The following is a 13688-nucleotide window of genomic DNA, read 5'->3' on the forward strand; positions in this document are numbered from 1 at the left end:
CCTTTGGTTGCTGGTTTTTTTTTTCTTATGTATATTAAAAATCAAAAAAAAAATAAACCTCAAAATTTAGATCAATTTAGTTCTTGCTCAGAAATCTGGTCCAAAAGCCTATCTGTGACACACTGTTTAATTTGTTTCTTCTTCTTCTTTTTTTTAATGAGGGCGTGTGTGAAATTGGTGCCTTCCACCTGTTTCATAAAGACAAGGGCTTTCCAGAAGCACCCATGTCCATTCCCAGGAAGACCTAGCAGAAATGGGATGAAGTCCAATGGCGTCAACAGCACCTTTGACCCCCACCTCCCCACCCCTTTAACATGGGTCCACCCTGGCCTTAGGTCTGTCAAGGAATCAAACCTCCCCGAATGTCCGAGTTATGGATTTTACTAGGAGAGTTTCAGCCCTCCTGTTGTCACCCACACACTTGCCCCTCAGAGCTTCAGGAATAGGCATTTTCCTCTTTCCTCCCCTGTGCTGAATGGGCACATACCTTCCTTCCCTAGCAGTGAGGGTGAGTTGGTAGCTTTGAAGCCAACCCACTCGGGCCTGCACCAGGTGCCTGCCATAAGTCCACTACAAAGGATGCCGAAAAGCAGATGCAATTATCAGGCTTTTAGAGGGGAACTGTTCTCCGAGGCCCTTCCTTCCAGGTGAGGAGTGCTGTCTTTTACTGAATAACTGTATTGATGTTCATGTGACGTCTGGAACCAGGGGAGAGCCCCAGAAGCCCTTCCCAGGCATCTTGTTGGGGATCACTTTCCCCTCATGTTTCTGGATGCCTTCTCTCAGTGGCCCTGATGCAGGAACTCAGGAGCCTTTGGGGTCTAATGTGGGGGGACCTTGTAGGTGGACTGAGTAGAAGAAATAACTTAGAATTTGTCCACCATTTGTTTGATAGATTTTGTGGTCAGTAATGTTCTTCTGGGGTGGGGAGTGGGAAGTGGGGGAACATCAGGGAGAAAAATTCAGTAACAACCCTCTGTAAAATGCAAGTATATTTCCCAAGCCAAACTATCGCCTTTAATGGTGGTTGGTTTTTTTTTTTTTCCCTTTGGAACTTTTAAGAGGGCATTTTGTATATATTTTGTATATATTTCATATATATAATATATTACATATCTTTGGGCCAACATTTTTGTAAGTGCCTAGGGAATAGAGATTTGTCATAGAAATGTTGACAACCAATTCTTCTTGCTTGAATGGGGTTGGGTAGCCTCACCCCTTCCCTTCTTATAAACACATCAGCTCAGGTCTGGCAAATGCCTCAATAACCTGAGTTGGGAACCACACCCGGGAAGCTGGTATGGATAGTGCCTGCCCCCCACCATGGCAAGGGGCCAAGGGCAGTTTTTTTTTTTTTTTTTTTTTTTTTTTTTTTTACCTTTTGTTGAATTCTTGAAAGAATTTGGCCCCACCTTCCCCACATATACCTCCTTACAATCTTACTGGGGAAGGCTCAAATGTTTAAAGCTGCAGCCAACTCATCATTTCAATCCCAATTACCTGTTTAGTGGCTTAAACCAGCTTTTTGGCTTGTTTCATTGTTTGGAACATCTTAGTTATCAGCAGCATGATCCCTTTTCTGTCCCCTTGCCTCTCTCCTCCAAAGATGAATAAAACCATTGACTCTGTTAAACTTTTTTTTGGCCACTTGGATTCAGCTCTGATCTAGTTTGGTAAGAATGAGGCTGGAATAATTGGGCTGAGAATCGCTCTGGAACTCCTTTGTTCCTTATCATCACAGATAAACTCAACCTTTTCATTGCTATGGGCATTGCCTTCCGGAGTTCCCGGTTGAAGGATCTTTTCTCTACTTTTGACCAAAGAGATACCCAATTATCTTTGGAAAACATCCCCCAAAACCTCTTATAAGATCCAGATGGATATATTAGGTTCAAAAAGAACCTCTTCCTCCTCCCCCTTATTTGCTGAGTTCATCTGGCCAATTAGTAATAACCCCAGTTCTCAATTCTCACCCAGTTTGGGCTCACTTAATCCCCACTTGAATTCCACGGCAACTACTTGAGACAGCTTGAGTGTCCCTCTGAATTGTATATATAAATATAAGCCAAGGGCTGGACAAAGAATGGTGTCCATGCAGGAGAAATCCTGCAAATGTTCCATTTGGAAAAAATCTGACTTATTTCAGTACCCAAGGTAGTTCTAAGAAAAGTATGCATAGAATGGCTGGTGGTGGACTCAAAAGCTTATGATGGCAATTCAAGTATTTGTTGAGCATTAACTCTGTGCTCAATTCTTAGTTATTGGTGGAGATGAGAGAGAAGGGATTAGGGGAGGATACCTTAGTGATCCTCCTCAACTCCATTCCCCATCCAAGTTCTCATGGAGAAAACTGAAGGCTAGAAGGAATAAGTGATTTGGCTAAAGTTTAATAAATAATCAGAAAATTGTGTTCAAACCAGGTCTTTGACTCCATTGTCCCTCTCCCCTCCCCTTTCCCTAAACCATACTGTCTCTCCTTGCTTTCAGGGAGTTTAAATTCTTTTTGGAGATATGAAACAGGTGATTATAACGTGATAATTGATTACTTGTGAAAATCAGTGACATGGATAAGAGAGGTTATGGTTTCAGAAAAGAGAGGTATAATGATGGCTAATTGTATAGAAAGGGGAGAGATCAGCATAGGATGGAAGAGCCAGAAATGACTCCATGGACGAGGAAGAACTTGAAGAACAAGTAGGTTCCAAACCATTTGTTCTTTAATTTACATCTAGAAAAGACTGTTGAACCCAAAACCCTTCTGTTTACTCTATAAGTAACTAAACAAAAAGGAATGAGCGTCTTGTCAAAGGTAATAGAGGTAGGAAGAGGTAGGTTCATGATTTGGACCTATTTATTGCTCTCACTCCATATCTAACAGGTAGAGAGGAAGGAGGAATAGCAAGGGCATTTCAAGGAAGAGAAGAAAGTTGAGCCCAATTGGATTTTAGGGTGTTAAAAGGATGGCATTCCACACTGGATTTTCCATGTGTCATTACAGAAGTCAAAAAGGCAAGTCACACATTCCTGCCTCCCATTGCTTTGTGAGGGATTTAGGAAGATCCCTCATGGGGGACAGGGACTTGAGCCCTAAAGCATGGGCAGCTAGTATTGTCCACCCAATATGCCCTTTCCCCCAGTAGAGCCAGTTTGAGGAATCAGAGGAAAGGGAAAGGTGTGCAGAGTCACTGCTTCCCCCTCCACCCATCCCCTGGGGTGTCCAGAAATAAGGGAAGCCCTTTCCTGATCCTTGAGATTCACTTCCACCCTCACTCTGACCCATCCATTGCATACCCCTTACAGGCATTGGAAAATGAGCCCGCCTTGGCCACTGGGAACACTTCAGAGTCTCTCAAGCCCTGCGAGAGAGCAGCTGAAATGATTTATTGGGAAACTTCCTTGATTCCTTTTCAATGTTAAAAGGCCGACCAAACAACCCAGCAGTCTAATATTGCATGCCATAAATCTAAGCTTGAGATCTTTATCCCTTGAACCTTCTTGGCATGAATTGTGGGTCTGCCCTCCCTCCTTCTGAGATGTGTGTTTCACCCAAGGAGAGTTAGAGAAAGTCACTGGAGAGGGGCCCCCAAGGTCATGGTCAAGGCTTTCCCTCTAATCATCTGTTCCTGCCTCTGCTTCTGCTACCAAATATCCCACAATCCTAGCAGCCCCAACGCTGGGAAGATCGTGTCATTCACCATGGGGCAAGAGCTGTACCCTAAGTCTTTTTCCCATTGACATTTCCCTTTGTGGGCATCAATAGTCTTATTGGACTTATATTTGTTAATTTTGCAGAAATAAAATAATTTCTTCTTCCCATTCTTCTCGAATTATCAGAGACAAATGATAAAGTTGTTTTGTTCCCTTTCTACCTTTGAGCCCACTCAGCAGACTGTGGAGTAGTCCTCATGTAGGATTTTTATACTGAGCAAGGCTTCACTATCATGGTTGGGTAAAAGATTAAATGGATAGGTAGGGTTTAGCAAACTCAGATCTCAAGGAAATACTTAGCTTTCCAGTTGGCTCAGTCCAAGGATTGCCAGTGTCTGGGCTTTTCCCCATAGAAGTTTGGGGGCGGACCTTAGAAAGGACCTCAGAGGTCATAAAGCTTCCTCAAGAGTTGGAAATGACCTTGAAGCATCTTGCACTGATTAATTTCTGCCTAAATACTGTTAATGATAAGGAAGGAGGAAAAGATCTAAATTTTATGCTTTGCTTTGGCCATCGATTGGGTTCTCTGATCATTTTATGGGTGATAGGAGTATTGTTGTTTGCCTTTCATTCTCAAAGGGGACCATGACATCAGGGAGGTGATGCCATAATATGCAAGTGAATTGGATTCAAGCAAGAGAGGGCTGCACAAAGTTACCTGCCTCATTTTCCCCTCCAGAGCCATCTGAGTCCAGTGGCCAGATATAGATCAGGATGAGTGGAGATGGCCCTGAATGATAGGAGTATGTATCAAGCAGAAATCATCTAGGATAGTCTCTTAAGACTACTAATTGGGAAACTTGAGTTTTGAGAATGGCAAGCTATTTAATTAAAGTCACATGGCCAGGAACTGAACTGAGACCCTCTGACTGCAAGTATTCTTTTTCCTCTTACATTGTTCCCAATTTTGTGTGTGTGTGTGTGTGTGAGAGAGAGAGAGAGAGAGAGAGAGAGAGAGAGAGAGAGAGAGAGAGAGAGAGAGAGAGAGAGAGAGAGAGAGAGAGAGAGAGAGAGATTTAAAAATAGGCAACTGGGCGATGCAGTGGATAAAATGTAAGCCCTGCAGGAAGACATGTGGTCTCAAATACCTACTAGCTGTGTGACCCTGGGCAAGTCACTTCACCATGTTAGCCTCAGTTTACCCATCTATAAAATGAGCTGGAGAAGGAAATGGCAAAACTATGCCACTATCTTTGCCAAGAAATGGACTCACAGTCAAACACAACTGAAACAATTAAAATGAAAAAAAAAGTTCCTAGAATTCACCTGATATAATATTTGTTATTATAGTATCCTTTGATTCAGAAAAAAAAAATGACAGGAAGCTTCTATGAATTCAACAATATAATTAAACGGCTCCATATTTTGTAAACAGCAAGAGCATCTATGCCGAGTTGAAAGGTAATAATTATCCAGAGTCTCATGTAGTCTTGGAAAGGCGTATTTGCTTTTGTAAGAATTCACAGAGATTGGTGGGCATTGTTGCAGTCCCTGGACTGCTTTCACGTTCATTTGTTTGGTTCTCAGTTGTGGGCACAGTGCTCAAAGAGTGGGTTTTGCCCTCACCTTCTCTTCCTTAGAGCTGATGACCCTGGAGAGGGTGAGAACTTCTGGAAGATGCTTGCCAAAAATCAGAAAAGGTGCAGACCAGAGCTGGCCACCTCTGTGAATTGGAGCTCTTTCAAGCTTCCAGAGGCACCAGGTGCCTTTAGCAGACGGTGCTCACAGGGCCCGGTGAAGCTTCCTGTTGATGGCAATGGAACCTTTAGCTGCACTGCCAACAACTAAGCCTCCGGGAGCGAGCAGCCAGCAGAGTGGATCAGACAGCCTGGATTTGGTGTCTCATCTGATAGACACCTGCTTGGGAAAGAAATCTCTCCCAAACATCCTCATGCAGAGAGAAACAAAGAGAAGGACTAAATTAGGGCCCTCCAGGTATCTTGGGGTACTTTCAACAGAATGTATCCAAGAATGCCCATCACATACTCATCCGGACCCTCTCATCCATGTTCTCATGTGGGCAAACAGGCAGGTTAGAGTACCGTTTCTAATGGAGGCCAGCCTCTGTGGGAGGCTGTCTTGCTGTTCCTTTATGGGCCTCCCTGGGTGGCCAGCCCTGCACACATCTCTGTCAGCAGGAAAGAGGGAGGAAGCCTTCTCTTTCTCACATGATCTGCTAAAAAGGGACACTCTGTGTTAGTTGCTCAACCCTGCTTTCTCGTGTTTACATCCAGGAGCCTCCTGCTATTATGGGATCAGGGCTGCCAGTCCCTCCTGGCCTGGCAGGAGCTCCACTTAGCTGCAGCCCCTGCCAACCTGGGAACTCAAGTCAACATGACTCCAGCCAAAGCCGAGCTCCCCCTGATGTTAGCTCTGAGAGGAACCCTGGGCTTGGGGTCCACAGACCTGGCCCCATCCCTGCCCCTCTCTCTAGTTGTTTAACTAGGGGAGTTCCTTCCCCTCCATTGCCTCGGCAAAGCGGGGACACAAATACTGGTCCTCCTGAGCTCCCAGGGTGGTGCTGAGGAAAGTTTATTGGGAAATTCTAGTGAGGGGATCCTGAGAGATAGTGACTGTACATGCGAGATTCAGTGGTCCTCCCAGGGGAGGAAACACCTTCCATTAGTATGCCCGGTTACCTTGCCCAGGGTCACACCACAAATCCATGTCAGATAGGATCCAGCTTGGAAGGCAGCTCGACATCACATCACAACATGTAATACATTGCAACATAAACAGTGTTGTCATTGCTGTTGGGTCATTTAGACAAATCCAACTCTTCTTGTAGTCTGTGGGGTTTTCTGGGCAACCTGGCAAAGACTTAATGAGTGCTTATTGATTATCATGAATCTTGACTATAGCTGGATATACATTAAAGACCTGGCACACAGAAGGCACATAATAAGTACTTATTATTTATCTTTATTATAGCTGGCATTATTACCTGGAATGCAGAAGGTACTTAAGATGTACTTATTGATTATTATGTATATTAAGGCCTGGTACACAGAAGGCACTTAATAATTACTTTTTGATTATTATATGTAGTGATTATAGAAGGCACTTTATTGATTATTATGTACATTAAGATCTGGCAACCAGAAGGAACTTAATAAGTGCTTATTTATTATTATGTACCTTGATTATAGCCAGGTATACATCAAAATTCTGAACATGATTACTGCTCAGCTATTGAGAAACTTCAAAAGAGCCATTCTCACACTGGCTTAGATAATCTGGGTTCTAGACCTGGCTCTGCTCCTTATTAGCTGGTGACGGCCAGATCTCCTACTCTTCCTAAACTTCAGTTTCCTCATCTGAAAATGGGGGTAATCCTAATTATGCTCCTTTCAACCTCCAAAAGTAATTACAAGGAATATGGTTTGTACCTCTTAAAGGCTTTTTATAAATGGCACTTCCTAGAATTGGCAAGTTGACATGTGACCATGGCTTCATGGGAAAACATGGATAGTTAAGGAGATATTTTATTCACTTGTACCTTGAAAAAAGACTAGCGAAGTACAGCTGCGATGGTGAGATTTATCATGCGATTTGACAGCTCGGCTACTCTGCTGCTGATGGCCTGCTGCGGAGCCCGTTTGAGGAGAGGGTGCTGAGGAGGGGTTAGATGCGGCAAGCCTAACCAATTGGATCCCTCCTTCTCTGAGGGAAATCTGGGCTTTTCTAAGGATCCTCACGTTATTTGCATCCTCTATTCTTCAGCGGCTCTTCTTCCCTTGAAAACATCAAACTTTCTGATGCCCAGGATAGAAAAGGTACCAATTTCCTGCTGACTTTATGATTCAATCCAAAGCCAGGACTGCAGTGTGAAGCCCTTTTCTCCTTCAGTCTGCTTAGTCCGTTGGAAGTCACAGGATATCTGAATGCACTGGTACCTTAAGAGATCAGATAGTCTGGCCCTAGAGGTTGGAAAGTGAGGTTCAGCAAGGGAAATTACGTGGGCAAGTTCACATAGTCAGGAGGCAGCAGAATTTCTAACTTCTCTCCCTTTTCTCCAAAGGTTTCTTTTGTTGTGTTTGGCCTCCCAGAAGGCCATAGGGTCCCCCTCCTCTTGCCCCGGCTGCCTGTGCTACCCCCCTCCCACCTGCCCCAGACCCCTCCGGTGAAGCCATTTTGGAAAATACCTGCAGCTAATGTGCCGTTTTCCTAATGAGTCCTTTATCCCAAGATCTTTCCACAAGCCACTGGGGAGAGACGTGCACATATAATTAGGCTAGCTTTATTAGAATCAAAGGGGTGAGTCATATTTGCAAACGGCTCTTATTATACTCAATCTTCCCTTGCAGCTGTTAGGAGGCAGAGCCAATTGTTGGATACTTTAGGAAGGGGGGAGGGAAGGCGAAGTGGGGAGGAAACATTGTATAGACTTACTTGCCTTGAGGTCGGGGTGTGTATTTTCCAATTGTTACCTCTGCTATTCTCCTGGGGAGCTCAGGCTCCATTATGTGGCTGGATTGGGGTCAAAAGGAAACTATTTGACCCATACTTGGAACTTACTTACATTGTTGAGTGCTCGCTGGACGGCAAGCTGAGCCATTCGACTAAAAACAGACATTCAGACTATTCCAGGATCCACCCTGGGATGAATCATTACTATTCTTGGACAAGAAAACAGCTAAGTGCTCAGTCCCTTGTCTGGGGCAGGCAGGAGGCTGGGATGCTTTCTCTGCTGTCCTTCTGCAGCTAGGAAGCTAGGAGGGATTCCCAGAAGCTTGTACCTGGTACCCCAACTCTGGGGAGAACAGAGATCATCCTGCCCGCTCCCACACAGAGAATCAGACAGGCCCACCTCAGCTCTGACACTAAGGAATTTGTAATAGGAGACTTAGACTATAAGCTCCCTGAGGGCAGGGCTTACAATGTTTTCTGTCCTTTTTTTTCCTCTTTCCTTTCCCTTTCCTTTCCCTTTCCTTTCCCTTCTTTTTCTTTGCTCCATTTCTTTCTCTTCCTTCCTTCCTCCCTCACTCCCTTCTTCCTTCTCTTTCTCTTTTGTCCTGTTTCTTTCTTTCTTTCTTTCTTTCTTTCTTTCTTTCTTTCTTTCTTTCTTTCTTTCTTTCTTTCTTTCTTTCTTTCTTTCTTTCCTTTCTTTTCTTTCTTTCTTTCTTTCTTTCTTTCTTTCTTCTTTCTTTCTTTCTTTCTTTCTTTCTTTCTTTTCTTTCTTTCTTTCTTTCTTTCTTTCTTTCTTTCTTTCTTTCTTTCTTTCTTTCTTTTCTTTCTTTCTTTCTTTCTTTCTTTCTTCTTCTTTCTTCTCTCTCTTCCTTCCTGACTCCTTTGTTATGATATCTTAGAAGCAGAGAAAGAAACATTGTTATAGAAGGAAATATCCACTGATTTGGAATCAAAGTATCAAAGTTTTAGAATTTAGAAAGATTAGAATCAAAGTATCAAAGGTTTAGATCCTACCTTCCTTTCCTCATCTCTTAAATACTGGGATTGCATTTGATAGCTTCTTAATGTTCCTTCCACATTGAAATTTGGGACTGTAAGATTAGACCTCTCCATTTCCTTATAGTCACGAGATACAATTTCCTATAAATGCTAGCTGCTACCAAAGGATGATCCCAAAGGTTATCCCAACTTTAGGATTCTCTGATTCTCATGCTGGACAAGAAGCCTGGTTCTCATTCTAAAAAAGGTCATGTTTCTTGACTTTCATGCTGGATCCTATAGTTTCTAGGACTATTTTTAAAGAAACCTATAACATTGAGTCAGGAGTTCAATCTGAGCTCAATCACTATTCAATTAGCCTTTTTTTTGAGTGCAGTATTGTGATAAAGAATGTGGAGGATGGAGAGGAAAAGAATAGGTATGAGACAGGATCTTCTTGGAGGATGACAATAAATTTTGGATTTAATCATCCAGGAGAATGAGGGATGTGAGAGATACCCTTTGTTCCACTGTAAATAGGAATATAGCAAACGAGAAGCTTCTGTCTGAAGAATTTTGAGTTCTCCTAAGGCAGAGAGCCTTCTGGAAACCTGCATTTCTTAAATCATTTTTATATTTCTGAGGATTTCTCAGTAGTTTGAAATGGACATTGGTTTACCATTTTTTTTTTAAATTGTGCTTTTCTCCCTAGAAAGCAGCACTTTGTTTTCCTTTGAAGGAGTTACTGCAAAGACGGAATTGAATGGTACATCGATTTTAGTTTAAGGAGCTGCCCAATTCAATGCTATCTGTATGCAGCAGCAACATGAGTGTCTGCCCCACTCCCAGACCTGAATTCTCTTGATCAAAGGCCTCAGATGGCCTACGAGCACTGAACCAAGAACATACTGTAGTTGGTGGTGAACAGAGGATTACAGAGATGTTGGGGAGAAAGTAGGTCATATTTTAAACTCTTTCAGCATTGGAGAAAAGCAGCCTTCACTCTGAAAATGCCAATTCCAGTCTCAGCTTTAGCACTAATTGTGTGACTGTGGCTAAGTCTCCTTCCTTCCTCTGGGCCCCAGTGGCTTCCTTTATAATGAGAGGATTGAACAAGATAACGATCTATGTTAGTATCATCTCTCAACCCTTCTAATATTAATGTCATGTGACTATTGCTGATGCAGATTACTTCCAAGAAAAGCTACATTCATGAATCCATTCATTCAAAAATGGAACTAAACATGATGTATGCAGATGTTTAGAAAGTCAAACTTCACTAATGTATCTTCACAATTCTACTCAGAACTTATTATATATTCCATTACTCAGGAATCAAGGGAGCCCAGACTATGTCTGGGTTGATGTATTCTCTGATACCATAGATTTCTGTGAAATACTCGCTGCCCCACCCCCAGAATCAATAGCATTTCCATGCCCTCTATTAACATGTGCTGTTTGAAGAGTTGGAGTAAATAGCAGCTGCTCTAGGTTTTTCTGGTCACCCAATTTTTTATTTATTTATTTATTTATTTGGAAAAAAGGCACTGTGAGCACTCCATGGTTAGAAAAGAAGGGACCTTTGAGTCTTTTATTTGTGTTCACTGCCATAGTCAACCTTTCTTGGTGGAGGGTTACCCAAGGGGAATTTCCCCCTTTCCTCTAGGTGAAATCTAGGAAAATAGTTTAGTATCACAGAAAGATCGTTGAATGTAGACACAATCAGCTGACTTAGAACCCAAGCTCTGCTACATTCCCCAGGGTGACTCTTGGCTAAATCAACTATTCAAAACCATGGTTTCCTTTTAGTTAAAAGAAGAGACTGGTCTAGAATTTTTAGACCATCTTTATGATCCCTTCTATGATACCTTCTATGATTTAGGCCTCTAAGTCAGCACATGGGTCACCGGAGGAGAAACTTTTATTGTCCTTTTTCTTTCTTAAATATTGCCTACTGATATCAAGGTCTGATCCAAAAAGGGATATTTTTGTTAAAAGAAAAAGACTGCCTTTCATCCATAGAGTACTTTCTAACTTTATAAAGCTTTATTATATCTTTTACTTTGGCTTGCCTTTAGAATACTATCAGAGAAATAAGTTAAGGTGGATAGATATCAATTAATATTCCCATTTCACAGGTGAGAAGATTGAGATTTAGTTAGCTAATTTGCCAACAGTCTCAGAGTCTATTGACCTGTCAGACTGCTTTTTAGGTATATGCCTATGGGGATTTGGAAATATAACAGCAATAATAAAAACTACTCCTGGAGGATGCCTTCATGTAAAGGCTGTGTGTCATGAAGGACCATATGATATAGTGGGAGATGGACTGGATTTGGGAACAGAGGACCTGGATCCCAATCTTAACTCCTGAATAAGCTACTTTCTGCCCTTTTTTGTGCTTTTCCAGTATAAAAAGAGGGCATCATAATAGGTGACCTCCAAAGCCCCTTCTAGTTCCAATGTCTTGATATTTTAATTCAAGGAGCATTTATTAAGTGGCAGGAGCTGTATTAAGTGCTGAGGATACAAAACCAAAAGCAGCTCCTTAAACAGCAACCTTAAGGAACTTACTTTTCTACTTGAAGTATGACAATATGTACTTTTAGAAACAAATGTAAAATTTGGAGATGAAATGTTAATATATGGGATGCAGGATTAGGAATGTCTTCATGTAGGAACAGGTATCTGGGCTGTGCCCCAAATGGAACTAGAGCTTCTAAGAAGCCAAGATGAAAAGGCGGACATTCAAAAATATTTTTTAAAATTATTTTTAATTTATGGAATAAAATAAGTATTTCCATAATATAGCATAATTTTTAAAAGATGTTTGTGGGGCAGCTATGTGGTATAGCGGTTAGAGTGCCAGCCCTGAAATCAGGAGGACCTGAGTTCATATCCAGCCTCAGACACTTAATACTTCCTTGTTGTGTGAGTTTGGGCAAGTCACTTAACCCCTGTTGCCTCGGGGGGGGGGGGGGGAGGGAAGATGTTTGCACATGAAATTGCAGATGTATTATGTACAACTTGCTATTCATTTTAAATGGATAATATTATCATATAAATCATATATTATTATATAAATCCCCCTCTCCCCCCTGAAGCCTTTATAAGGCTATGTAAATGATCCTTTGGCTACCCTGTATTTTCATGAGTTATCCCTGAGAATCTGAATGAAATTAAATAGGATAAAGCCCAGTAAACCATGGTATTGTTTGGATCCCTTCCAACCTTAAGGACTGTGGCTTCCCATCATAATGGAAATAGAACGATATTGGAAATGATGATGGCAGTTATTGATTCCCTTGGTAATTAGGCAGGGAGAGGAAAACAGGATACTTGGAGGTTTCACAGATTAAATGTTATCCAGTCAGTTGTCCCCTACTCAAATGAAGAACCAAGCCATCACCAATCACTTTGGCAGTACTATATTAACTTTATCTGGAAAGTGTCTGCCTCTTTTAAGGGTGCTTATTCTAAAATACCATCCTGGATTTGTTGAAATGTGAAGAGCACTGGGTCTAGATGTCAGGATCCCTGAATTCTAGAAAGGGGAGTCACAGACTTTCCAAAGTGGAGGGACCTCAGAAGCCATCTAGTTCTGCCTGTTTCTCTATTGTATAAACAGACAATTCCTACAGCAGCCCAGACAGGTGATCATCTGTCACTTTTGTCTGAAGAGCTATAGTAAGGGAAGCTACTATCTTTCAAGGCAGTTCATTCTACTTTGGGCAGCTCCAATCATTAGTAAGATTTCCCTGAAATTGAGTCTAAAATGTACCTCCTTTTAGTTTTCAACCCATTATTTCTAATTCTGCCTTTTTTTGTGCCAAGCAGAAAAAAAAATCTCTTTACTCTTCCCAAGATAGACTTCAGATTCTTGATAGCTATAAGATCCATTCTCACCATCCCAGAGTCTTCTCCAGGCTGAGTCCTTCATCCAGTCCATAATCTTTTGAGCTTGAAGTCAAGACATAATATTTAACAACCTGAATGCTCTAATTTGAGACCCAGAACTGAAAGTGGCACTTCATATTTGCTGAGTCTGTTTTGAAATATGGTACCTAGAACTGAAAATAGTAGCACCCTCTATATGATCTGACAAGCACAGCATAGAATTATTTCTTCCCTACTGCTTTCTTAATGCCCTCTAATATCGCATTAGGATTTGGGGGTTATTACATCACTGCTTATTCATTAAATAAAGTATTCTACTAAAACTCCCTGTTCTTTTTTACGGAAACCACACCATACCATCCTTCATCTATAGCAGTGGTCCTTAAACTTTTTAAATAGGGGCCAGTTCACTGTCCCTCAGACTGTGGGAGGGCTGGACTATAGTAAAAACAAAAGCTCACACTCTGTCTCCGCCCCTCAGCCCATTTGCCATAACCTGGCGGGCTGCATAAATGTCCTCAGTGGGCCATAGTTTGAGAACTCCTGCTCTATAGTAACTTGTAAAACTCAAAAATGTAAGTTTTGTTTTTATATTGTGTCTGATTAGAATCTTTTTATGCTGAAAGTACAATATCCACCTCAACCTGATGAGCATGGAAGTTTTAGCCTACTACTTTTCATCTGGCCTGGGTTTC

General features: G+C 41.9%; 1 protein-coding gene across 1 annotated transcript in view; it reads left to right on the forward strand.

Annotated features, from left to right (window-relative positions):
- Positions 1 to 13688, forward strand: part of SLC6A6 (solute carrier family 6 member 6) — a 115743-nt gene that overhangs the window by 56148 nt on the left and 45907 nt on the right. The window contains exons 4-6 of the mRNA XM_074282877.1: positions 3301 to 3353; positions 5289 to 5348; positions 5943 to 6074. Of these exons, the coding sequence (XP_074138978.1) occupies positions 3301 to 3353; positions 5289 to 5348; positions 5943 to 6074 (245 nt within the window). The remainder of the gene's footprint in view (positions 1 to 3300; positions 3354 to 5288; positions 5349 to 5942; positions 6075 to 13688) is intronic.

The sequence above is a fragment of the Sminthopsis crassicaudata genome, chromosome 1 (assembly GCF_048593235.1).
Source record: "Sminthopsis crassicaudata isolate SCR6 chromosome 1, ASM4859323v1, whole genome shotgun sequence".
NCBI classification, from domain to species: Eukaryota; Metazoa; Chordata; class Mammalia; order Dasyuromorphia; family Dasyuridae; genus Sminthopsis; species Sminthopsis crassicaudata.